Genomic DNA, 25,769 nt, shown 5'->3' with positions numbered 1-25,769 from the left:
TCTGTAGTTGCTGATGTGTTTTATCGATCTTTTATTTTTTGATGTGAAACTGATGACAACATGTTCCATCCAGTTCATTCTAATGCATGCATGCAACGGCAGGGCGGGGTGGGACAGGGTGGGATGGGCAGGGGTGATTAGATGGGGGGGGGCTGGCTGGCGGAGGCGGAAGCAATACTCAGCCCTGTTTCAGCCCAACAAAGTCAGTTATGTTTTGATGTGACACTTGTTGAAAGTGTTGATCGCGGGTGTCTGAGTTCTATCTTGTCGCCGTGGCTACTCCGGCCTGATCTGCTTGCAGCTATATTTATTATTTTATTTTGTTATATGAAAGTTATGTTACTCTATTTGTTTTATGCAATTCAAATGAATTCAAAGGGGGCATGATTATGTCTGAATCTTGATGATAAGGATCTACATAGTAGGCTAACATGTGACAGAAAGAAGATGAGTTTGTCGTGATTTTTATTGAAATATATCCTTTAGTTTATATATCTTTTATGTAGTATCTTTATTCTGTGTAATATCATTGTTTTGTGAAACTGAAGTCTGTAGTATGTTCAGTGTGGGAAAGGAAGACTGGTTTAAGTGAAAGAGCAGGCCTGGCAGAAAATGGCATAGATAAGGTTTGGTGCCAGGAAATGTAAGCAAAACCTAAAGAATGGCACAACCTAAAGAATGTATGAATAACAGGATGAGAGGGCAAAGGTGAAGTACTTGGTCAGTTATCTGTAAACATAGAGTGTCTTGTCTGGGATGACTTGAAGGGGTATAAAGGCTGGACAACAGCCAGAGGATGTTATCTTACTTAGCTCACTGCTCACTTCTTACTTTGCTTTCACTTACTTGCTTGCTTCACTAATGCTCCGGAGTGCATTAAAGCCATCATCTGCAGTATACATCCACGGTGTGCAGACTTCTTTTGAGTTTGTATTATTTAATGTGGATTTGACACCACAAGTTGGAGGTGACATTGTGAATGTCTGCTTAGCAGAGCATTTGAGAGGCTGAGAGTATGTAGAGTGTGCTCTACATAGAGGAAGCAGCTCAGAGGGGTGCCAAAGCCTACGCCCCATAGCCTACAGCCATGTTAAAATACCCCACAACACATAGTCATCGAGTTAGTCAGGCTGCCAAGTAGAGAAAGAGAAAGAAACTTGGAGTGAGGAGCAATGTGCTACGTATTCAGAGGGAGCAGTTCAGACATGATAAGACAAAATGTTCTTGCCAACAAGCCAACGCCCGATAGCCAACCCCCGTGACACGGGGGTTTATGCAAAGTAGCCTGCTACCCTGGTTTACAACAGCGCCGCACTTTCACTAATTCATTTCATTTTTCACCAGCAGCCAGCAAAACAATAACTATGACAGCACCTGGGCCCAGTAGCTTTCCAGCAGACCCTAAAGAATGGAAATGGGATACTAAGTCAATCTGTGCATATTTAAAGGAGAAACTGGACTGTTTCTCTGATTCGGATGCCAAAGTATTCGAAGGTACAAAATGTCAATTCTATATTTGCTGTAATGTCTCCTAAAAGTTTATGACTTTCCTCTCTATTCTAGCCTACGTGTTTGTCTGCTTTCATGGTTGAAGACTTTTTGAAAATAATCAAGGAATGCCAGGTTTATTGATAATAAGGTTTAGTGTATTTTTAACTGCTTATAGACAATATACTTAAATGTCAATATGACAATATTATTACATGATTTCTGAAACCTGCCACTCAAAGAACAAAACCCCACACCAAACATGGTGTGATGACAATGCATAAGCAATGACAGCACTTGTAATATATTGTAGCTTCACAAACATTTGGAAAGACATAATCATTGATATAAATCAACAGATTTGAAGTTCCAGATCGTGTTGGACAGTGAGGCGTATGATGATGAAAAGGTGTCATTCTATATGGAAGGGGTCCGTAAAGGCCGATCAGGGATGGAGGAAAATCTCCAGCAAGAAGGAATAGGGTAAGTACAGAATTTGTATTTAATTGTTTTATCTTAGGGTATCTTTAGGGGCCTGCCGTTGCCTATTGGCTAGGGCTTCGGGCTTGGAACTGAAGGGTTGCCGGTTAAGCAATGCTCTCCCATGCCCACATCCACAGCTGAAGTGCCCTTGAGCAAGGCACCTAACCCCTCACTGCTCCCCGAGCGCCACTGTAGCAAGGCAGCTCATTGCTCTGGGTTAGTGTGTGCTTCACCTCACCAGGGCTGGACTGGGACTAAAAAATGGCCCGGGCATTTTTGGCCATGGCAGCCCACCATGATTTATACGATATGCTGAGGCACACGACATACCAGAGGATAAATGCACAAATGTATCATCCATTTCGGAAAGCAATGTTTCACTAATATTACATGATAATAATAACTGTAAGCTGTATCACCTGCAAACTATAACTTTATGGCAAGCTAAAATAACACTGTAAGTTGGACACACACACACACTAGGGTGACCACCTCTAAACCAGCAAGGACGAGGTTGTGCACAAAACTCTATAGGCTACTATTATTATGCATGTTTTAAGTCTGACTGAATAAAATGAGTCCTGTAATTATTTCCTATGTTGAGCATTTACACGCTTTTAGCATACAATCTCCCCAGATAGGCCTACTATTAAGTGAAGATACACACACCCCAAAACATTTTCATTGTTACGGGCTATCATAATTTCTGTGTCATTCTAGTGTCTTTCTGAGTGCGTGCGTGTGTACCTGCCTGTATGCGCACAGAAATGTGATAGGGTTGCTTGTTATACTGCGTCAAGATTGACAACAATTTGAACAATCATGACTGACTTCAGATCTAAAAAAGTTGAGTGCGTTCTGAGGCCGACCACTCGTTGATTTGTTGTGGATACATGTAACTTATTTTATTTTTTCTCCTCTCCGCGTCGACGACAATCGAATAGCGCAATGTAAAACGCAGATGGCTTCTTTGCTACTGATGCATGTTGCAGAGAAACGCTCAAATGCATGTCAATCGAAAGCGGAGGAGCAGGTGGTCACCCAGCCCTCCACACACAGCCCTCCCTGCAAACGTCCCTCTTCATTCTGCTAACATTTACAGTAGCTATTCTGACCTCTTCCTGAAGGACCGGGCTTCGGGCCGACGACCGTATAATTACCTCGGACACGGGCCGGGCTCGGGCACTTTTATTTTTCAATTGAATTCATTTCTTTAAAAAAAAAAAACTGCTAATTAAAGAACTATTTTGTGTTTAAATGGAAACACTTGAACGCAGCAGCAGCAGCTGCTCTGCCCCGCACCTCCCTTCTATAGGCCTACACTTACACATCCGATTCGCGCGACTTCCCGACTCCCACCACAAACATGGAGAACGACATAATGAAAAAGATTGAAAATGGCGAATTGAAGAGAGTGAACAACAGTTCAAAGTTTCATCTTATTACAACCCTTCAAGATGAGCCAACCGGGTTTGTTCAGTGTGTTGTATGCAAAGCTGTTCTGTCAGGCCTATGACAGCAAAAAAACAGGTTCATCACATCTCCAGAGACATTTTGAACGGTCATGTGGTGGACGCCCAGGCAAGAGTTGTTGTCTTTATTAAGAAGAAAAATATTGATAGGCTTTTGTTATGTTTAGCCTACTAATAAACACTGTAATAAGGTTTAAGCGTTTTGTTGGTTTTTGTAGCCTACCTTATGTTTGGATTTGCTGTGCGCTCATTTAAAAAAAAAAACGAAATAATCATTTAAACAACTCCACTACTAGTTCTCAAGCTGCTGTTCGAAACATGAGCCCATATTTTAACATGCTCTTTTATGTCCACTTTGATCTGTCAGAAACGTTCGTTTATTCACAGAAAAATAGAATGCTGTTTTTTTCTAACTGCAGAGCGTTATCCCATTTTCAGAGCGGCAGATTACATTTACGAACGCACCCAATGAATATAGCGTTCTATCACGCGAAAACATTGTTATGGGAGGTTAAAAAAAAAAAAGTCGGGCTTGATACGGGTTCGGGCCTGAGAATTCTGAAAACGTGTCGGACCGGGCCGGGCTGGCGCTCCACCCCCTCGGGCTCGGGCCCAGATAATAGGCCCGTGCAGGGCACTAATCCAGGGGGAAGTGGCCAGAGTCAGGTTAGGGGAAAGTGGGAGTGTTACGTGCCCTTGTGTAGCCTACTTGGCTGTTCTAGTCTCACCCTCTACCGGCATTCTCTCTACCTGTCATTACCCCTTATTGTGTGCAGGTGTGCTGGCGTCTGCGAGTGGGCCTGCCTATAAAAGCCGCCTTTTCCAACATGGCCGCAGCTCGATCTCGGATCACACGCTGTTTACAGACCGATTCAGATACATATTCTATTCTCGCCGTTTCGCTACTCTGCTCACAAATTGTCTTTTCTTTTCCTCCTTTTTCGAAACTGACCATTGTAACTGGTGACGGGCCGGTGAATTTTTTTGTTTGTTTTCCCACATTAGAATAGCTGGATGTTAGTGTAGAAGGTAAGCCGTGCGGAAGACTCGCGCATTTTTATTTCGAGGAGGTAAGATAGTATTTGCTTAAAACTATTAGAAGGTTAGGAAACTTGCGAGAATCTTTTTTTTTTTTTTTTATTACTGTGCTTTCGAAGCATTGGCATCGTTGCTGAAGTCTCAGTTCGTCCAAAATAAATTAACATTTATATTTTTCTTATTCCTGACTCCTGGGCCTTTCTTATGTTGTGTTTCCATTTTCATATTGTATTGGATTCGTCCGGGAGGAATTAATTGATTAATTAATTGGCTAATTGAAAAATTTCGACGGTCGAAAATCTGCCCGATAGTTGTCATTTTTTTTTTCTGGTGTTAACCCGCCGCCGCGCAGTTGCTGACACGCGTGTCCTTTGTTCCCTTTGCAGTGTTTATTGTTAAAAGACACCAGCATTTGGTCTGTTAATTGACTCCATATTTTTCGACATCCCAGGAGTTTTGTGAGTAGTTGCGGTAGCCTTTTTGTCTGAAACGCGTTTGTTCGTTTGTTCCGTTTTGCTCTCGCAACATGTTCGATTTAGAACAGTACACAAAAGCGCCTACGCAGGAAGGCCTGCTTACTATAACTCGCGATGAAGTGTTGCGGGTCATTATACAATCGAGGTACGTAGCCGGCCTTCAAAGACACTTAATTGAGGCCTTGCATGCTCAGGGAGTGTTTGGTGAGGCTCCGAAAATTGTTACCGATCCTCCAGCCTCTCCCACTAAGTCTTCACTTGACTGGAAGCGTCTCGAGTTAAAAGAAAAAGAACTCGCATGGGAGCGGGTTAAATTAAAAGAACAGAGAGAACATGAGATCAAGTTAAAAGAATTGGAGCTTGAAAAAGCAGTCCGTTTAAAAGAGTTGGAAATACGGGCTAGAGAGGCCGGTATTCAGCCTCAGCCTGAGTTTGACGTTGCTCGTAATATCAGAGTTGTACCACCGTTCAATGAGAGAAGTCGACAAATTCTTCGCGCACTTCGAGCGTGTGGCTACGACTTTGAAGTGGCCTAATGCAGTTTGGACTATGGTTTCGCAATGCGTGTTTACCGGTAAGGCACAGGAAGCTTATTCGTCGTTACCGCTTGCGGATGCTTCTGATTATGCGAAAGTCAAACAGGCAGTGCTACGGATTTAGTCTCTCGTTCCAGAAGCCTACTGGCAAAAATTCCGCAAATTTCAAAAACCTGAAGCGCAAACCTACGTCGAGTTTGTTAGGGAAAAAGAGCTGTTATTTGACCGCTGACTCTCCTCACAAAATGTAACCACTTTCGAGGCTCTGCGTAACCTGCTTATCATAGAGGACTTTACTAACTGTCTTCCACAAAACGTTGCTACGCATGTAAGCGAACACAAAGATGTAACACCCGCCACAGCGGCCGTGCTTGCGGACGAGTATGCTCTTGCCCACAAGCGCGATCTTACGCTCACCGTGAAAAGTAGCTCCTCAAAACCGAACAGACAGGTTAGAGACCCAGCGCCTGATGCAGCCCACTCCCCGTCCCCAAACTCTGACAAAGTTGCGTCTTCATTTAAGTCTACTCAGCCTACCTGTGTCTACTGTAAAAAGCGTGGCCATATATTGGCAGACTGGTACAAATTAAAACGAAAAAACCAGACACAGCCTGCTCGGCCACTGAACTGAAACTGCCCTGTGCACCTCCAATTTTCCCAAAAAACGAGATTAAACTCTCTTATGCAACTACAGAGCAAGCCACGAGCTCTTTATCGTCATTTGCACCCTTTATTACTGACGGAACCGTCGCTTTACCTGGTGTGCCTGATAAGCGTGTTCACATAAAATTGTTACGCGTCACAGGCGCTTCGCAAAGCTTTTTATTAAAAGACGTTTTGCCTTTCAGTGACAATACAAGTACTGGAGATAGTGTCTTGGTCAGAGGATTTGAAATGGGCTATGTGAATGTGCCTTTACACAAGGTGTCCCTCTCTTCCGATTTAATCACCGGTGATGTAATTGTAGGTAACCTGCCCCTCTCTTCCAGGCGTTGCGATGCTACTCGGAAATGACCTTTGTGGGGGAAAAATATTCCCATCACCTATTGTCTCTCCAGCTGCCTCAGGCGATGTTGATTTGCCCACAGCAAATCCTGAAGTTTTTCCGTCCAGTGTGGTCACACGCGCCATGGCACAGCGCGCTGTTCTTGACGATTCCAAACCCGACGAGATCGACTTATATGATACTTTCATTGCCCATCCTTTCTCGTCTGTTAATGCACAGCCGTCTGATATTTCTCCCTCAGCCTCACGTAAATCAGCTCTTAGCCGTGATCAGCTTATAATTGAGCAAAAGAAGGATCCGTCTCTCACCTCGTTATTTTCCGAGGCAATGTCTGAGCGTGATGTTGAGTTCAGTCCCCACGGATATTTTGTACAAGACGGTGTTTTAATGCGCAAGTGGAGACCGTTGACTGCTCCAGCACGCGATACGTGGCATTTTGTTATTCAAATTGCTGTGCCAGCTCCTTATAGGGAGGAGATTTTGCGTTTAGCCCACAACCATCATTTCTCCGGACATCTAGGCATTAATAAGACCGCTGACCGTCTCCTCCGCCATTTCTTTTGGCCAGGTGTTAGGCGTGATGTCGCCAGATACTGTAAGACATGCCATCCATGTCAGGTCATAGGCAAACCTAATCAAATTATCCCGCCTGCTCCGTTGCAGCCAATTCCGGTCTCCTCCGAACCGTTTGAGCGGGTGCTACTGGACTGCGTAGGCCCTTTGTCCCGTACCAAGTCTGGTAATGTTTATTTGCTCACAATAATGTGCAGCTTAACTCGCTTCCCCGAGGCCGTCCCTCTGAGACGGATAACGACGCCTCTCGTTGTCAAAGCCTTGTTGAAGTTCTTCTCTATATTCGGTCTCCCCAAAGTCGTCCAGACCGATCGCGGAACGAACTTTCTCTCCAACATATTCAGACAGGTCATGGAACAGCTAGCAATAAAACACGTTATCTCTAGCAGCTTCCACCAAACCCTTAAGAACATGTTGGCAACATACTGTCACGAATTTGAGCACGACTGGGATGAAGGAATTCCGCTGGTCCTCTTTGCCATACGAAAAGTGGTCCAGGAGAGTTTGGGCTTTAGCCCCGCTGAGCTCGTCTTCGGCCACTCCGTGCGTGGCCCTTTAAAAGTGTTGAAAGAAGCGTGGCTCACTGAAACCACTAATTATCACGATCTCTCTGACTACGTTTCCAAAATGCGTTACAGGTTGCAGCGTGTCTGTTAGTTAGCCAAAGAGAACCTCGATGTTTCTCAGATGAGGATGAAAAAACGGTACGACCGCAAGGCCGTCGCCCGCCACTTTGTTCCAGGCGATCAGGTAATGGTGCTGTTACCAGTCCTCGGTTCTGCTTTGCAGGCGCGTTATACAGGTCCTTACCGCGTGGAACGTAGGGTAGGTGATGTAAATTACGTTATCGCCACGCCGGACCTTAGAAAAAAATCCACACTCTGCCACGCCAACAGGTTAAAGCCATATCATGTGTGACAGCCCAGGTTGATGTCATCTCCAAACTCTGACTCGTCCGTTTCTCCTCAAAATGACAGCCCAGCTCCGTTGCTGTCCACGACACATGGTGCTGAAACTGTCGCCGTTGATTTCAGAAGCGCCTCCCGACGTTCCCGGCCCTCCTATGGAGGTGGTCGAAGGCAGACTTAAAAACTCTGAAATACTCGCAGATATCCCTTCATTTCTCTCTCATCTCTCTGCTCCTGAGTCCGCTGATCTGTCAGCATTAATTTTGTCACACAAGGATTTGTTTACTGATATTCCTCGCTGTACAACTGCAATCACACACGACATCGAAGTTGAATGCAGTAGGCCAATTAAACAACATCCATATCGCGCCAACCCTTCGAAGCGCCAGATACTTAGGCAGGAGGTTAATTACATGCTCGAGAACCATATTGCTGAACCCAGCTCCAGCCCCTGGAGCTCATCATGTCTGTTAGTTCCAAAGCCCGACGGTACATTTCGTTTTTGTACCGATTTCAGACGCGTAAATGCTGTAACAAAAGCAGACCTGCTCACAAATTGTCTTTTCTTTTCCTCGTTTTTCGAAACTGACCATTGTAACTGGTGACGGGCCGGTGAATTTTTTGTTTTCCCACATTAGAATAGCTAGCCTCGGGTGTACTTTGGAGTGGGTAAGACTGTCTTTAGTGGCAGGCTAGCACATACCGTTGACTTGCGCTAGCCTAGCACCTGCGAACTCTGCAATTAGAAGGACTGGATGAAACGTGTTGAAAACGGTCTCCACTGATAAATATCACACTTGCTTACTTGGAAATGAGGTCCTATGTCCAAAATCCTGAACCACCCCTTTAAGGTGATGTAGGCCTACATCTTCTGATTATTATTGGATAGCGTTTAACATATAAAGCCAATTACAAATCGATATCTTTGGTTTAACCTGCATACCCACACAAAGTGCCATTTCAAAGTCCTAATGCTGGTTCACTAGTTCACATTTCGTAATTTGCAAAAGATATAATAGCGTAATAGAAAAGCATGTTTGGCGAAGTCTTTGGCCAGGGTCCTAAACTGAATAGCAGGGTCGTGCAGGAGTCAACTGCGCAGGCAGGAGTGGTGCAGGATTCCGCCATACACCCCTTTATTCTTTAACTATGGAAGACGGGAGGCGTAAGGGGAGGTGGTGGGTTGTGAGGGGAGTAACGCTGATGCTGCAACTTCGGCAGGTAGACTGCGAATAAATAGCCTGACTGATTGAAGAAGGAGGCGTGGCAAATTCTGTCATGCTCCTCCCGAACTTCCCGTTTGTAAACGCCATTTGTACAGTACAGTTTCAGGTTGAATGTAGTCCTATGATTTAATACGAAAAACCTACCTACACCTTTTAACAGACCTGAGGCATCGTTTGAGATCATACACTGCATTGAAAGACTGTGGAAAATTCCAAAGGAGTCCAAGGTATGAAGCAGTTTTGTTTGTTTAACCGTGTAGAGATACAGGATTGAAGTCTACACATATATACTGTGTACACACACACACACACACACAAATATTCAGTTGCCTTCCCCCCTCTCCACCAGGTGTTCAATGACCCTATACATGGCCACATTGAGATCCCTGCTTTGCTGGTCCGCATCATCGACACTCCTGAGTTCCAGAGGTTGCGCAACATCAAGCAACTAGGTGGAACCTACATGGTGTTTCCTGGTGCCTCCCACAACCGCTTTGAACATTCTCTTGGGTACATGTCATTATTATTAAATGTGTGGTCCTCTAATGAGCATCTGTTGTGTTGTCCTTCCATTGATGCTAAAAGAAATCAGTCAAGACTCCTTTAGTGATTCCTTGTTGATGTGGAACTATTTGTGGTACTACAAGCACCAAACTTGGTATAGATTCCTGATCTAGGTGAGGAGTCTACCACAAATGCTGTAATTACAGTACTTCACTAGCACTCTAGGGGTTACTAAAATAAGCACATCTATTTGTCCTCATATCTCGGGCATTGTATGGATTGTTTAAAATATATATATTTTTTTTTATTCCACAAGACATTGTGATCTGTGTTGTCTGTGACACCCAACTCCTTTTTGTCCCTCTTGGAACTAGATGATTATCTCTATCTTTTGTTTGACAGGGTGGCTTACTTAGCAGGTGAATTAGTCAAAACCCTTGAACAAAACCAGAAGGAGCTGAACATATCTGAGCGAGACATCCTCTGTGTCCAAATCGCTGGTCTCTGCCACGACTTAGGTGAGCTGGGCTGTGGTGGGAACTACACATTTACATTTCTTGATTTTAGAAGATGTTTTTTATCCAAAGCAACTTAAAACGTGATGGAAAAACATTCAAGCTACAAAGTACACACTACATTACCTCTACAGACTGAGAAGAATGTGAATTGTGTAGAAATGTTTCATCAAAAGGTAATATGTAACGCTATTCAGAAAAGCGTATTTAACACAGTTCTACCTCGTGACTCAGGAGACAAATAAAAACAAAGAATTTAATCCTGAATAGGATATACAGAACAGCATAAGACACATGAGAATACAGTCTAGAATATAAAAACAGTCTTTGGCATATAGGCCCCTGGTGGTGGGGTGGAGGCCCCTGGTGGTGGGGTGGAGGCCTCTGGTGGAGGCCCCTGGTGGTGGGGTGGAGGCCCCTGGTGGTGGGGTGGAGGCCCCTGGTGGAGGCCCCTGGTGGTGGGGTGGAGGCATCAAAGTCGGCGTATTGAAAGTGTTTGAAATAAAGATGTAGGCAGTGTGACTTAATACGTTTTTTACAAGTATTTGCCTTGGATATTTCCACTTTTACTGGTTTTATTAATGGAATCTTGATCAATATAAATTTGCCTTTATTACAATAATTTACAAAAATCACCTCTTTAATGTCAAAGTGAAAACAGATTTCTACAAAGTAATGTTTACTAATTAAAAATATATAATGCAAAATAAGTGATTGCATACATATCATACATTTATGCATATACATACCCCCTTCAAGTTTGCAATTGCACCTTTGGTCGCAATTAAAGCATGGAGTCTGTGTGAATACAGTAGGTCTTAATTAGGCTTGCACATCTGGATAGTGAATTTTCCTCCATTTTTCTTTGCAAAACTCCTCAAGCTCTGCCAGGTTGGAAAGGGGATCTGGTGTCAGGATCTGGCCTGGAGTGTTGACATTATGCCACCCTGTGGGGTATACTACGAATCTCGATTAGTGGGTTTGCGAGGTATGTTGCGCTCAAAGCCAGGCTATGCTGTGACACGAAAGTGGATCTGTTTTAGTGTCGCTATATCACCATAGTATCTTATGTTGTCAACCAAACCTGGTCGGGAGGAGGTTATGTGCTAAATTATAGCTAAAATCGTGTAATCTACCGCCCACTGACCAATCAATTGTCTTAAAAACGGTTATCTCAATGCGGTAGGATTCTGTCATATATCTTACAGGTGGAGCTCCGCCTCTACTAACATTTTGGATATCGAATGCGCTTTAATAGTGCTGTGCGTGCAAATATCCCACTATGGACGTGCATACCACACAACAACTGATGACAATTGATTTATTTGATGTTATAGGTTAGACACAAAAAAATTACCGTAGTGTAGATTAAGCTATCGCTCATGAATGCAGAAGTAATTGTTTTTAAATAAAACGTCTCCACGACGACAATAACGCCATCCCAACACCGAGAATGCGGACAGATCTGAAAGCCTAGTTTGACAAATATATCACATAACTGCTATAGTAGTATCACTTAACGTATACCCCTGAGTCAAGGCTTTGTGAAGTCTCGATATGTCTACATAGCCTAGATATGTTTAACGTGCTTCGTAGTATACTCCACTGGTGGCCATTCTGTGTATTGTTTTCTGTCATGTGCTTTGGGTTTACCTGCCTGCCACCTGTCTTTGTCTCCGCCCCATCTCCTTATTTGGTCTGTGCTTCCTGTCTTGTTAGTTTTCCCTCCGTTTCTGCTTCCTCACCTGTTCCCTGTTATTGTCTCGTTGGTTTCGTCCAGTCCTCTGTCTTTCTGTTAATTGGTATGCAGTGTTTCCCCTAGAAATTTTTCCAGCAGCGGTGCTGTTGATCGTAGGATCCCCCCCCAAAAAGAAAATGTTGAAAAAATGACTCATTAAATGGTGACTTCTGGTGGATTTTTTCAGATTGAGTGTTACAAATTATGACTTAACCATCAACACAAGCATTTACAAAGCATGATTATTGCAGTACTTGAACAGGATTATTCATGTTTTTCTTTCACCTTTTTCATTTACATTATTAGTAATTAGCCACTGTACAACTGTACACTGTAGGCCACTGTACAAACTATTACTATTTAGAATTATTTATGATACATGATACATTCAAAAACAATTGATGTCCTATTTTTTTTTAATTCATTTTTGCACAGCACTGTATAAACTATATAGACTTCTTTCATGTCATTACACTGTATTGGTGCTATGCAAGTCGAATTGAGTGTCACTTTAAGGCTGTGACGGCCCATGGGGCTTGCTTGATTCTCACGGTTTTAAGCTAATTTAGTAGCGTTGTTGTGCATGGTGCATAAGAATATGTGGATGAAATGAATTATGTTTTCCATGTCATTTGGTAAAATAAATGCTCAAAAAGCTTTGGTGAGCTCTACAGGAATTACAAACTATCTCCAGATGTAAATGGTTGCGTATCCTATTACTCAAATTCAATTAAACCCACCAATAGGCTAGCTAGACCTTAGTTTCACAGCTTAGGGATTTTAGCAACACAGGGCTTGAAAGCATTGCCTGTATCACAAACAAAAACGAAGCAATACGTGGAATTTATCTGGGAATAGGCTACTGAAGGTAGGGGCGAGCTACCTCGCTGGCGTGTTTAATTTGGTTCCTTGGTTAACATAATGTAGGCTACGTTTTTTTGCACAAAATTGCATCTGCTAATAAACTTAAACATAAACACAAATAAGCATGATCTCCTGTGGAATCCCTGACTGCGCCTTCAACGTTAGCCTACTATTATTTGTTGACATCAAACCTGAACGAACGGCAGCTGTTCCTGAAGTTCACTTTTTTTTTTTCTTTTTTTTTTTTTTAAATTAGCCAACTTTTTGTGCAGTGGCGCTTGAATTCCAAGAGCGGCGCTGCGCCGCTGATGAATACATTGTAGGGGAAACACTGGGTATGTGTATTTCTACCCTCCTGTTTCTCTGTTCCTTGTCGGATTGTCTCTCTGTTCACCCTGCCGTAGTCCTGGCTGTTGGTGAGTGTTTGTCGTGAAATAAAGTGTGTTTTTTTTAATTCTGCCTGGAGGAGTCTTGCACTTGGGTCCGCCTGCATAACCCTGACATCGGGTGTGAACAGCCCTTTTTAAGTCCAGCCACAAATTTTCTATAGGATTGACGTCTGGGCTTTGACTCTCCTCTCCAGAACTTTCACCTTGCTGTCTTTACACCATTGGTGTAGGCTTCCACGCATTGTTTACACCATTGTTGTAGGCTTCCACGCATTGTCTTGTTGGAGTGTAAATCATCTCCCAAGTCGTAGTTCTCTTGTAAACTGAATCAGATTGTCCTCCAGGATTTCCATATATTTTGCTGAATTCATTTTACTTTTACCTTCACAAGCCTTCCAGGGCCTGCTGCAGAGAACTACTACCATCATGCTTCAAATTAGGGATGGTGTGTTTTTGGTAATGAGCAGTGTTTGATGTCCGCCAAAAATAGTATTCTAGTCTGATGGCCAAAAAGCTCAATTTTGATCTCATCAGACCAACGAACCATATTCCATTTGACCTTGGAGTCTCCCACATCTTGGGTGAACTTTAGTGGAGATTTAATAACAGCTTTGCCACTCACCCATAGAGCTCTGACTGGTGAAGAACTTGGACAGAAGTTGCTGTATGCCTAGTTTCTCCCGTCTCAGCAGCTGTAGCTTTTAACTTCTTCAGAGTTGTCATTGGTGGCATCCCCCACCATTCTTGAACGGTCACTCAGTTTGTGGTGACGGCCTGCATAGGCAGGTTTGCACATTTTCCATATTCCTTACATTCCTTAATGATGGAATACTGTTTGTGACTGGAACTTCCAGACACAGGTGTCTTTATGTAAGGGATAATGGATGACACGGTGGTCTGTTCACAGAAATTAATGCACGTTCGAGGTTGTAAAACAGCCCCGATGCGAAGCGGAGGACGGTTTAAACCTCGTAAGTGCATTCATTTCTGTGTAGATTTTTTTTGTATCCATCCCCTCACTTATGCTTTTCAATAACCTTTTCTATGAGTTGTTTGGAGTGTTCTTTTGTCTCCATGGTGGAATTATAGCCAGGAATACTGATTGTGACTGGACCTTCCAGACACAGGTGTCTTTATGTAAGGACCATCCATTTAGAACTAGTAACGGCAGTTTGTCCTGCAAGTTGAGCAATTAGTTGATATGTGTCGGAAGAAAGTAGTTATACAAACAAGACAGTTTTAGCGATTAAAACGTTTAAATTGTAACAGAAAATGAACACAACGCAAGTAGCAACAGTGGAATAAGTGGGATAATGGACTCCATGGTGGTCTGTTCACAGAAATTAATGCACCGTCGAGGTTGTAAAACGGCCCTGACGCAAAGCGGAGGCAAATGCATTCCTCGTAAATGCATTCATTTCTGTGAACAGACCACCGTGGAGTCCATTATAGTTCGGCAAATTAATATATAAGCGTGATACGGGCAAAAAATGGATCTACTTCATAGGTGTGCAGATAACATGAGGTTAATGGTCGTTCTAAATTACGTAGGACAATGGGAAATTAAACTAAGCAGTGGAATAAATTACTATACTACACACATTCACTACACTCAGCGATTCCCATTTCAATAATTGTAAGATTTATTAGCACCAATTGGCTAATTTTACATTATATATTTTTTAATTAATTAACATTACTTTGTAGAAATGTGTTTTTACTTTAATACTAAAGAGGGGATTATTGTAAAGGATTGTAATAAAAAGGCCAAATTAATTTGACAAAGATTCCATTTATTAAAGCAATATAAAAGGGGAAATATCCAAGGGGGTGAATACTTTTTATAGCCACTGTATGTTGTGGTTCAGATGCTGTTGTCAAGAAGATCGTAATGATGGAAATATACTGACGACAAATTTTAATACAACTAACAATTTTTTATATATATATATATTTGAATTCAACATTTAAAAAAAGACCTCTGGTGCTCCATTAGTGGGTGCAATCTGATTGGCTTCTATAGTGTGGTGTCAGTGGGTGCACACAACAGGGGGTGTTTGTTTTCAGTTTATGAAGCCAGGGTGTTTTTCAGTACATATGCAGAACAAACCTTTAGCAGACTGTGAGGAAATATTTGCTGTGACAAAAAGTGACTCTGGTTTGCTTATTATTCCTTTAGTTCCTTTTAAATTCCATTTTTAACTCCTTCTAACCCTTAGTCCTTCAAGCCCCACTCAGATAGAATTTCTAACAATGTTCTAACATTTCTGAACCCATTTAACACAACTGCAAAGCAAATAATGTTTGCTAAAAGAACTGAGCTGTATGCTTCTTCCAGGACATGGACCTTTCTCTCATCTCTTTGATGGCTCATTCAAGAAGGTGCTACAAGAACAAACAAATAGAAAAGAGATGTCAAAATGGCAGGTAGATCACATCACATCCAATTTATGCATTCCAGTTTTTTTTACATATTGATCTGTAGTCCAAAAAACTGAAGAAGAACAAAGTTTGGAATCATACTTAATCACAAATGTATTTACAAAAGTTGACATTTCTTTACTTTACGTTACTTTCAATTGTGCCTCTTGTCTTTGCTGATATGTTTATGTTTATGGTATTTAGCAGATGCTTTTGTCCAAAGCGACTTAGGCTACAATGACCTCAATAAACATTAGATTAATATTATAATGAATAGTTTAGTAAAATCAAATAGCCCAAAAATAATAGATAATAATTTGGACAGAACCTTGGCCTGCACAAGAATTTTTGTGGTATATTGTATTAGAGAAGGTCTCATCTTCCGAATACTGTATAGGATAAACCATCATGACTTGACTGAGGTTAAGTTTACATTTACATTAATTTAGCAGACACATTTTTCTAATGCGACTTACAAAAATGAGGAATAACATTTTAAAGCGATGGTTCGGAGTAATTTCACCCTAGTGTCCTTTGCACCATGACCCCGAGCCAAACACCCTCCCAGAACCTGTTTTCCCTTGGTCGAAGCCTGGTCGAGTAGCGCTGTCAGAAACTAATGAGTTTCTGCAGTCGTAATGGTACCAACTTTTATCTCGTAAATTACCCACTAATAATGCCCTGAATGGTACAAACTTCTACAGTAGTACAACTATGTTCTTTACTCATAAAACGAGGCATTGAAAAGTTTACCACCAGGAGTTTATTTAAATAACACTTGCCTGATGGATGCTACTATACCGCTGCGTCGACGTTACTTCCGTGATTTGGGAAAAGCCCGTAAAAGTCCTGGCAGGAAGCGATTACATCAACGTTTTTTGGTATATCCAGTTTTTAATATTTTTTTCCGAAGTGTTTACAACTTAGTGTTAACTAATAATTGTTGCAAACTGGTACTACGAACAAATTATTAGTGCATTCCTGGATCTACATCCTTATGCATGCTTCCTAAGCTAAAATGCAGAAGAGGTAGAGCAGTTTTCATTTGAATAGCCGCTCTTGAAACCTTTCAAGACAGTCATTTTGTCACGGTCATGGTCATATACATTTCAATCATCATTGAAATGTATAGTCTGGAATCGACCCATTCACCTCGCTTAATCCAAGGGGCGGGCAGAGAATTGTCTTAACTGCCTAGGCATGCAATAGGCCAGCGCTACGACCATATCCGTATCCGGTCGGCAAAACGGCAAATACATCCTTCTTCAAAAGGAATGACTTAAGTGCATTGTGTTGCTCAACTTTCAAAGAAAAGCACAAGTCCAACTCCAAAGTTGATGCCAACGCCGATTCAAACAACCGCTCTTCGTTCGCCATAGCCACCTTCCTTGTTGTTCACCGTCGTAAGACTGTCGTCATCCTGTTAAGCCTGCCTTAAGACTAACAAAATAGAGCGCTGTGATTGGATGACGTCCACAGCGTCAGCCAATAGAAATTCCTATGGTTTGCTACTAGACGTACAGGCTGAGCAAATTAATTTGCCGCCGCTAGGGTGCGTCTAGATTTCTAGGCTAGGTAATTTGGTCATACTACCAAAAACTTGAATGTTATTTCTCATTTTTGTAAGTAAGTTACTTGTTTGAAGTACACCAGTTTGTCAAAAATATTTGACTAGAAGGGAAGAAAGAAAATATAGTACACAATACATACTTGACAAGTACTGATATAATATGTAGGCTACTTAAAAAGTAAAAAAGTCAAAAGTCATGTTTATTTATAAAGCACTCTAAACACAATACCAGTTGACCAAATTGCTGTACAATAAGAAAAAAATGAGAAACCTGATAGATAGATAATGAATGACAGCACACAAAAAACAGGGGGAGTGGTACAAACAAACATATCAATATGTTATGTAAAAGACAAAAAGTACAACATAGAAAATAAAATAGATTGAATAAGCACAAAAAACAGGAGGTTAGAGTGGCAATGTTATTGAAAAAATTATTTTATTAGGATAACCACTTAAGATGTACCATCTTGTTTTTGAGGGGGTCCTGAACATTACATTGGGGAGTCCTGAACACCACATTACACACATACAAAACAGAAACAAACAACCAAACAACAAAAAACTCAAAACAAACAACAACAGAGAAAGAAACACACAGAGCCTACAATTACAACATAATAAATAACAGGGAATAATGATCATTCAAAATATAGCCAAGCGTTACTGTAAAATGTAAAAAAAAGAAAAAAGTCAGTGAGATTGAGTAGATCAGTAAAGAAAGAATGAGAAATGAGAGAAATTTGGAAAGGTGTTAAAGTCAGTTAGTGTCATGTAGCCTGGCCTTGGCCTGTCGATTTCTTTTTCCTACAGTACTCCGTCTGGAATAGGTTGATTCACACTCGTTTACTTCGGCAGTTGGGCAGCCGACCAACCAGCTTAACAGAGGCGCCCCTGAGAGCCATTACGCATCCAGGCATGGTGTTTCAATTACTACGCCCCGCCCTGAAGCAGATCGCTTGGAATACATCAACGAGGGGAGCTTAAAAAGGACTCATACTTATGAAATCTTTGAGCAAAATGTAAATAATAGTTTAGCCTATTAACAGGAGTGTCATGAACAATTCACAGTGGAGTAGGATGTTATATCGTCAGCTAAACTTTAGTCATAGATTTTGTCACTAAAGGCTTAACGCATTCGAAGTCAAACTGTAGTTTAGTAGGGTACATAATTGGGGTCAAAATCGCTATTTTTCAAACACTAAGAAGGCTCGATATTTGAAACTTTGATCGAAGCATCATCAGTGTCTCTACATATGAACTTGAGCATTAAGAACATTGTTAAGTGTACACATAGTTTACTAAAAGAAAGATTTTGGACAACTCACTCCTTGCAAGATGGCAGCGAGCAGAAAAACAAGTGAGTTGTTCAAAACCCTCTTTAGTAAACTCTGTGTACACCAACAATGTTCTCAATGCTCGAAGTTCATGTGTAGAGACACTGATGATACTTTGATCAAAGTTTCATGTTGTGTCGAACCTTCATAGTATTTGAAAAATAGCAATTTTGACGATTGTATCAAAAAGTAGTAGGAATCCCATTCAAAAGGTCATTTCACCGAAAACGATAACGATACAAGCTTAAAAGTGGCGCTTTGGGCGCATTCTATGCATTTATATGAAAGTTTGACTTGGGTACATTCACAAAACGCTATATGATGCATTTTGGCGAGAGTTGTTTAGATGAAACGTGTGATTATTTGTTGATAAGATGCACCCGTGCTTGTTATGGGCGTGCTGCAGAGAAACTTCTCTGTATGACGAAACGCCGGTTGTTAGTGATTGGTTCAAAGCGGTTCAAAGGAACTCCAATGATTTTAAACCTCAAAACTGTGCCCTCCCACCCGGAAATAAACAAACGCCTATGGATCTAGGCCAGACTCTCTGCGAAGTCAGAGTCTGGTTTCCAGGCTAAGTGTCATGTACAGTTAGTATGTCAAGGCATGTTTAAATACCAAGGCATGCAAGGAATTTGGTCTCTGCATTTATCCCATCCGTGAATTAATGAACACACAGAGCACATAGTGAACACACAGTGAGGTGAAGCACACACTAACCCGGAGCAGTGAGCTGCCTGCTACAGTGGCGCTCGGGGAGCAGTGAGGGGTTAGGTGCCTTGCTCAAGGGCACTTCAGCTGTGGATATGGGCATGAGAGAGTAGTGCTCAACCACTTCCCCCGCCCACATTTTTTCTACTGGTCAGGGCTCACAGCAACCCTTCGGTTCCAAGCCCAAAGCCCTAACCAGCCCTAACCCCAAAAATCTGTCTTCTTATATGTGGCATAGTAAGACGAGCAAGAGAGGTATTAGAAGCAATGCAATACACAGAATCAGCATAATCCATTATTGGCAATATAAGTTGAAGAGCAATCTTTTTTCTGACCTTAAGTGGGAAACAGTTTCTGGAAGGGAAAAGGAGATCAAGACTATAATTCAATTTATGTACAATGTGATTAATATGGTAAGACAGCTCAGTCAAGGTATAGGCCCAGGTATTTGATATGGTCAACTTTCTGCAATGTAGTGCCATCCAGACAGGAAATACGACATGAATGTGTTTTGCATTTGGATTTCATGTTCTGTCGAGTGCCAAAAGTCATAGCATGTGATTTAGTTTTATTAAGGATAATAACTTATTAACTGCAAGTCAGTGTTGTAAGTTATTAATATCAGACTGTAAGTCTGCTTCAAACTGTACTAAATTTGTATGTGAAGTGTGTGTGTGTGTATATATAACCCTATCAGCATAAAGCTGAACAGAACACTTACTTAGGGAAGATCATTAATAAATATATTAATAAATTGAAATAGCCAGATGAAAGTTTCCAACGCATGTTGGAGTTGGAACTGGTATTTGTTCTTGAGTGTGTCTGTAGGCTTCTGTGTGTGCATGTGTGTGTTTGTGTGTTGTAGCATGAAGATGCTTCAGTTAAGATGTTGCGGCACCTGGTTAAGAAGAACTATCTGAAGGGAGTCCTGAGGCTGAATGGCCTAAATGATTTGGACAATGATCTTGACTTCATTGCAAGCCTGATTAAAGGAGAGCCGAAAGAAAATGTAAGTTCCCACAGCAGCATTAAAAAGCTCATGGCTTATGGAGTTTTTTTTCTATCTGATCTTTTTTAACCTCTACAAATCTGTTATATAGGAGAAAGACTTCCTGTATCAGATTGTGGCAAACAAAGACAGTGGAATTGATGTGGACAAATGGGACTACTTTGCACGGTAAGCTCTGAGAGTAAGATCATAAACCCTCTATGCTCATGATTTATATGAGCAACCACCAAGCAGACCATTCTGACATCCTCTACATTCAAATGGCATGAATAATATACACTGAAAACAGATATCCGTTCATCTCTGTGTGCGTAGGGACAGTTATCATCTTGGCATCGGCAAAAGTTTTGACCACGAACGTTTGCTGAAGTTTGTCCAAGTGAGAACTTATAATACAAAACGACACATCTGTTTCAGAGAGAAGGTATGTAGCATTTAAATCAATATCTGCCCACTGGTCTGCCTATCAGAGTCTTGATTACTAATACCATTAGAAATCACAAGAATGAGCTACAACACTGTATTGCAGGAGGTTGGCAACTTGTACAACATGTTTTACACAAGACACCTCCTGCACTGTAGAGCATACCAGCATCCAGTCTGCAATCTCATTGAGTACATGTAAGCTCTCTAAACATTTGGTTTGGTATAACTGGTGTAGTATGATTGTTTTGGTTCATTTCAATGGCATTTGCATCATGGGAATTCAAATGTGTGTTTTCATGTGTATCAGGATAGCCGAGGCCTTTGTAGCTGCGAATGAACACTTCAAGATCCAGGGAAGTGGAAAAAAAGAATACATTCTCTCCACAGCCATGGAGGACATGGAGGCCTATGCCAAACTCACAGGTCAGGCCATGTTTACAGAAGTGACTTTGACGAAGTGAAATAACCTAACTACTAGGTTGGATTAAATCACTAGCATTTACCTCGTGAGTAGTAAAGCTCACAAGAGAGAGCTTGTGAGTTTTACAAATATAACAATAAATTCACTTGTACTGGTAGTGTTTTGACGTTATTAACAATGTTATTGCAACCTCTACTGCCGTTGCTATGGATATTGTTGATACCGTAACACTTCAAATAATAGCCTGGGCCAAAATCGCCAAACTGCACAGGCTTGTATTTGAGACGATTTTTACATGAATCTTGATCGCTAGACGTCACCAAGTGCTGTTGATACAAACCAAACAGGAGTTGCTGCAGCTACAGTAATGGCAAGTGCTCCCAGTGAGCTACAATGCTAGGTTTGGGGGCATGTCCTAAGAAGTGCCTTTGTGCCTCTTCACAGACTCAAATGTCATTAAAACCATGTACATATCTCTCTTGACACAACTTTTGGTATAAACCGCTCAATGGTGTTTTAAGCCCCCACTGCCGACTTCAAGGCAGCTCTGCGACAGTCAACATCAAGGCACCCTAACCTTGACCCTAACGATAACCTTTGCCAAATAGTGCCTTCCATGCAGCGCTGCCTGGAAGATGACGTTGGGGACTTAAAACACCAAGTAACTTACATAAACCACACCCACTTCTGGTTTCCTAACTGAATAGTCAATACAGATAACTTTGTTGGTTGCACAGAAACAGATATAGACAATGATGTCACTGTGCACCTCTACTGTGCATTTCTCTCTAGACTCAGTCTTTGAGCAGATTCAACACAGTCAAGATGAAAGACTGGAAAAGGCAAAGAAAATTATCCAAAGAATCACCTGCAGAGAGTTGTATCATTACATCGGCAAGACTCATCCCATGGAACAAAAAAAAAACCTTACTAAGGTTTGTAACCAGGACTTTTATGCTGATGCAGGTTAACTTAATTATAGTCTTTGCAACATTACTTACAACATTACTTAAATCAAGTACACTTTCTGTGCCTGAGGTTATCAGAAATGTTCATAGCCATTATATAAAATAATGTAAACAACCTGGCACACGCCTGAGGTCAGGCACATTGCCTGCGAACTACATGCCCTCACTGGGAAACAGAAATGAGAACATCAGCATGAGAACTACTTGTTGATTGTCTGCCTCACAGGGTAATCTAGTAAATGACCTAGTGAAGAAGCTTAAGGAGACAAAATCTGGTGTGGAATTCGACCCCAAGGACTTTTTTGTGGATGTGAGTGTAATTAAAAATCATTGAAGGTGGATGAGAACCCTAATGACCTGGTACATTCTGGTTCAACATTATTAACAGTCTTTCTCATTTTCTAAAGGTGTTCTCAGTCAACTATGGCAAGGGGAAGGACAACCCACTCGACAATGTTTATTTCTACAACAAAGATAAAAAGACACCTTTCACACTGAAACCAGATATGGTACTTTTATTATGCCAAATGACACTAAAACAACTCTAGAACTGATTTAGACAGATAATTCATTCATTGATAAATATACCCCTTGGCATTAATTTCCAATGTTTAGGTTTATTGTGATATACTAAATAATGTAAACATTAAAATACTTAATACATAAATCATTTAGAATATTTAGTGGATGTAGTGCCAGGGCGGAACCCTGTGCATCTGAAACCGATGAAAAGGTTCATGCCCCACTACAACAATGTTACACTGTAAAACACCAGGATGTTCTGTGTGTGCAACACTGCACAGTGCAACGTTCACAGGTGTGCATCGCCAATGTTGATAACTCCATTCTCTGTATTGTTAGTTAGTTTAGCATCAAAATGACTGAAACATTTATTTTCAAGTAAAATGACTAGATTGTGTTGCATTAATGTGCTCAAAAACAGTTTTCATGTGACAGAAATTGATGTGTTGGTGTTAATGTGTTAAGAGGTGAAGAAAGCTGCTAAAACTCTGGTTGTCTTGGCAGGTCTCTCTTCTCCTTCCACACACCTTTGCTGAACAGGTGTTCCGGGTGTACTATAAAAAGAGAGCCAACCTGGAAACAGTCAAGAAGACTTGGAAAAGTTGGATTACACCATGGATTAAGGTAGTCTTGTGGTGTCCTCTTTTTTCAGTTTATGTCCCCCTTAATCAGGTACAGTACAATCAAATGGTATTTGAATAATTAAACATTCAAAGTCCAAATTTGAGGATATTGGTTTGTCATTTGTGAAGTCAGATATTGCAAGGACATTGCACAGAATCCGTTCTCTTAGAATCATCTACAGTATGTACCAGGGGCGTGCAGAGACCTTTGAAGGGGCAGGGGCTCATATTTTTTTTTAAAAAGGGCACATGGAACAACATTTTTAGAAAACGTGTTAACTCTGGCTTGTCAGGCTATAATTTTAATGTTTATCACAGTGAACTACCACCATTAGCAAGCTGGTGTCTTGCAGATTCACGTGCTGTGCGTGTGGCCACTGAGTGAAATGATGCGTAATGTAGCCTACTGTAAACAGAGAACGACGTGTGGAGTTGGGTTAGTTAAACAACTACATTAGCCTATGTCGTCGGCTTATGACTATTTAGAAAAGGTTTGCCTACTCTGTTTTATGAACTAGGTCTACTAACCTAAGCTACTATAACATAGTAACCTAAACAGAATATGTTATGAACGTTCAGCCTTAGATTTTCGAAGCTGCCAGGTTATTGAAATGGATGGACCATGACGGTCCATCCATTAAAGGGGTTTGATGGCCTACTTCATTAAACATTAAACAACTTTAAACATTTTATTCTCTATCTCTAAGCTGAATACTATTGCATGTTCAGAAAGGCTAACTGCCAAGTGACCTTACCGTGCTCCCAAACGTCTCCTGCAGCACTGTGCCTGCGTGCACCTTCTGAGAGTTCACTGAATGTATGACGTCACAGATTGGTGGCCGCAAGGCATTTCAATTAACACAGAAAATTTTTATTTTTGTAAATTTCCTAATTTCACAAACTATTAATGAGACATTTTAGCGAATATTCATGTTGGAACTAGCGGAAGTATTACAAATTTTAAAAAGTAAAAAACGGGTCTTGTCAAAAGGGCACTTGGACATCAAAGGGGCAAAAGGGCAGGCGCTAGAGCCCCTGTAGCCCCCCTTCTCTGCACGTGCCTGGTATGTACTATATATCTGTTATCTGTATTAAAGTTTGGGAGGGGAGGGGGTTGTCAAGGCAACATGATGCAGAAGATTCTTACATTTTTCTCAACTTTTTAGTTTAGGAACAGTAGTGTCAAAGGTCCGCTCCACTTTAACCCTCTCTGGTAGTATTATATGGTAGTACAATTGAAATGCAATATTTGTAATCTATGTAGTCTCACATTAATTTGTACTTTTTAGGTCATGTGTGAAAGTACACCTCCACGTGCTAGCAGTAAACGTTCTTTCGCTGATGGGGATTTACTTCCGCGTAAACAACTAAAATTCAACAAGTCTGGATCTGAAGAGTCTGGATCTGAAGAGTCTGGATAGCAAACACATTAACTGCACAATTTGCAGCATTAACCATTTTCCAACTGCATTATTGAGACAGTTATCATTACAAGGCTAGGGGACTGCTTTCTAATGAACACTTCACATTTTCTAATTATGTTACATTATACATTCAGTATATGTTAGTATATAATATTTGGTATTGTGTATTTCTTCCCATAATAATATTTATTTTCCATACACTATACATTTATATTTTCTTTCATTTTTATTATCTTATTGGTAGTTCTTAATTTGGGTTTGGGATGATGAAATTGTAGGTTAATTGCTGTATTAATTGCTGTGCTGTGTTAATTGCAAGAGCAGACACTGCTCTTGTTTGCGTGCCTGCCCTACCCCCACCTCCCAGTCTCTCCAGCTCTGCACCCCGGTGACACCCAACGACCTAAGCCACCATCACCTCACACCCTGCCCCCGCCTGACGCCTCCTTGCCTGTGCCTGTTTAGGTGTCCACGACTCTATCAGCCTTGACAGGGACATCAAGGAGGTGGTCATCCCCCAGCCCCACACCCCCTCAATACCAGTGCAACACTCACCTCCACCATCACAGGCTTTTGTACCCCCACCATCACTGGATATTGCACCAGGGCTCCGAAATGGTTCAAGGAGGCAGCGAAAACCGAAAAGCGAGCGAATTTTCACGGAATTTTACAAGGGCGGAAGCGGAAGCGGAAACAAAATGGTCTTCAACTGTTCTGGAACAGAAACGTTATTCTGAAAACCGGTTAATAACTTTTTTTTTCGTTCTCTATATAACAGCCTAATAATTTGATTTCTGCAGTTTGAAAAAAAAAAAGCGAATAAATGGACCTTTGGTCCAAATGTGTATATTTTTCTTGCTGTTGTAATGTAACCTATCCGTCTGCCGCCGGATCTTAGGCCAGCTCGTAGCATAGGCTACTGAAACTCATTTGGAAATTGTTTGTAGCCTATGCGTAATAGCCTATTTGCCTGTCCCGCCTTGGCGTTTTAAAGTCGGGATTTGAAATGTGGCGCAATTATAGCCTATTCTATGTAGAAGAGTTAAGCGGGAAATTTGAGATAGGCCTTGTCAGCAACAGACAGGTTCGTTTATAAACAGGGTTGGAATTATAAGCGCCAA

General features: G+C 41.4%; 1 protein-coding gene across 1 annotated transcript; it reads left to right on the top strand.

Annotated features, from left to right (window-relative positions):
- Window positions 1-1,292: 1,292 nt before the first annotated feature.
- Window positions 1,293-24,799, top strand: LOC125289559 (deoxynucleoside triphosphate triphosphohydrolase SAMHD1-like). Its single transcript, XM_048236477.1, has 16 exons — window positions 1,293-1,494; window positions 1,848-1,971; window positions 9,367-9,433; window positions 9,556-9,716; window positions 10,113-10,228; window positions 15,555-15,643; window positions 20,121-20,264; window positions 20,356-20,432; window positions 20,580-20,688; window positions 20,794-20,885; window positions 20,998-21,113; window positions 21,904-22,046; window positions 22,306-22,389; window positions 22,487-22,588; window positions 23,106-23,225; window positions 24,514-24,799. The coding sequence occupies exons 1-16, from the start codon at window positions 1,365-1,367 to the stop codon at window positions 24,643-24,645; spliced, it is 1,806 nt and encodes a 601-aa protein (XP_048092434.1). The 5' UTR covers window positions 1,293-1,364; the 3' UTR covers window positions 24,646-24,799.
- Window positions 24,800-25,769: the final 970 nt, after the last annotated feature.

The sequence above is a fragment of the Alosa alosa genome, chromosome 2 (genome assembly GCF_017589495.1).
Source record: "Alosa alosa isolate M-15738 ecotype Scorff River chromosome 2, AALO_Geno_1.1, whole genome shotgun sequence".
Classification (NCBI taxonomy): domain Eukaryota; kingdom Metazoa; phylum Chordata; class Actinopteri; order Clupeiformes; family Clupeidae; genus Alosa; species Alosa alosa.
This window is presented reverse-complemented; position numbering and strand designations above follow the sequence as displayed.

What these genes read in the sequence shown, in the direction of transcription:
- LOC125289559 (XM_048236477.1), top strand. Translation starts at nt 1,365, where the DNA reads ATGACAGCACCTGGGCCCAGTAGCTTTCCAGCAGACCCTAAAGAATGG. An exon ending in CGCTTTGAACATTCTCTTGG is followed by an intron (nt 9,717 to 10,112) that starts GTACATGTCATT and finishes TTTGTTTGACAG; the next exon opens with GGTGGCTTACTTAGCAGGTG. An exon ending in GGATTACACCATGGATTAAG is followed by an intron (nt 23,226 to 24,513) that starts GTAGTCTTGTGG and finishes TGTACTTTTTAG; the next exon opens with GTCATGTGTGAAAGTACACC.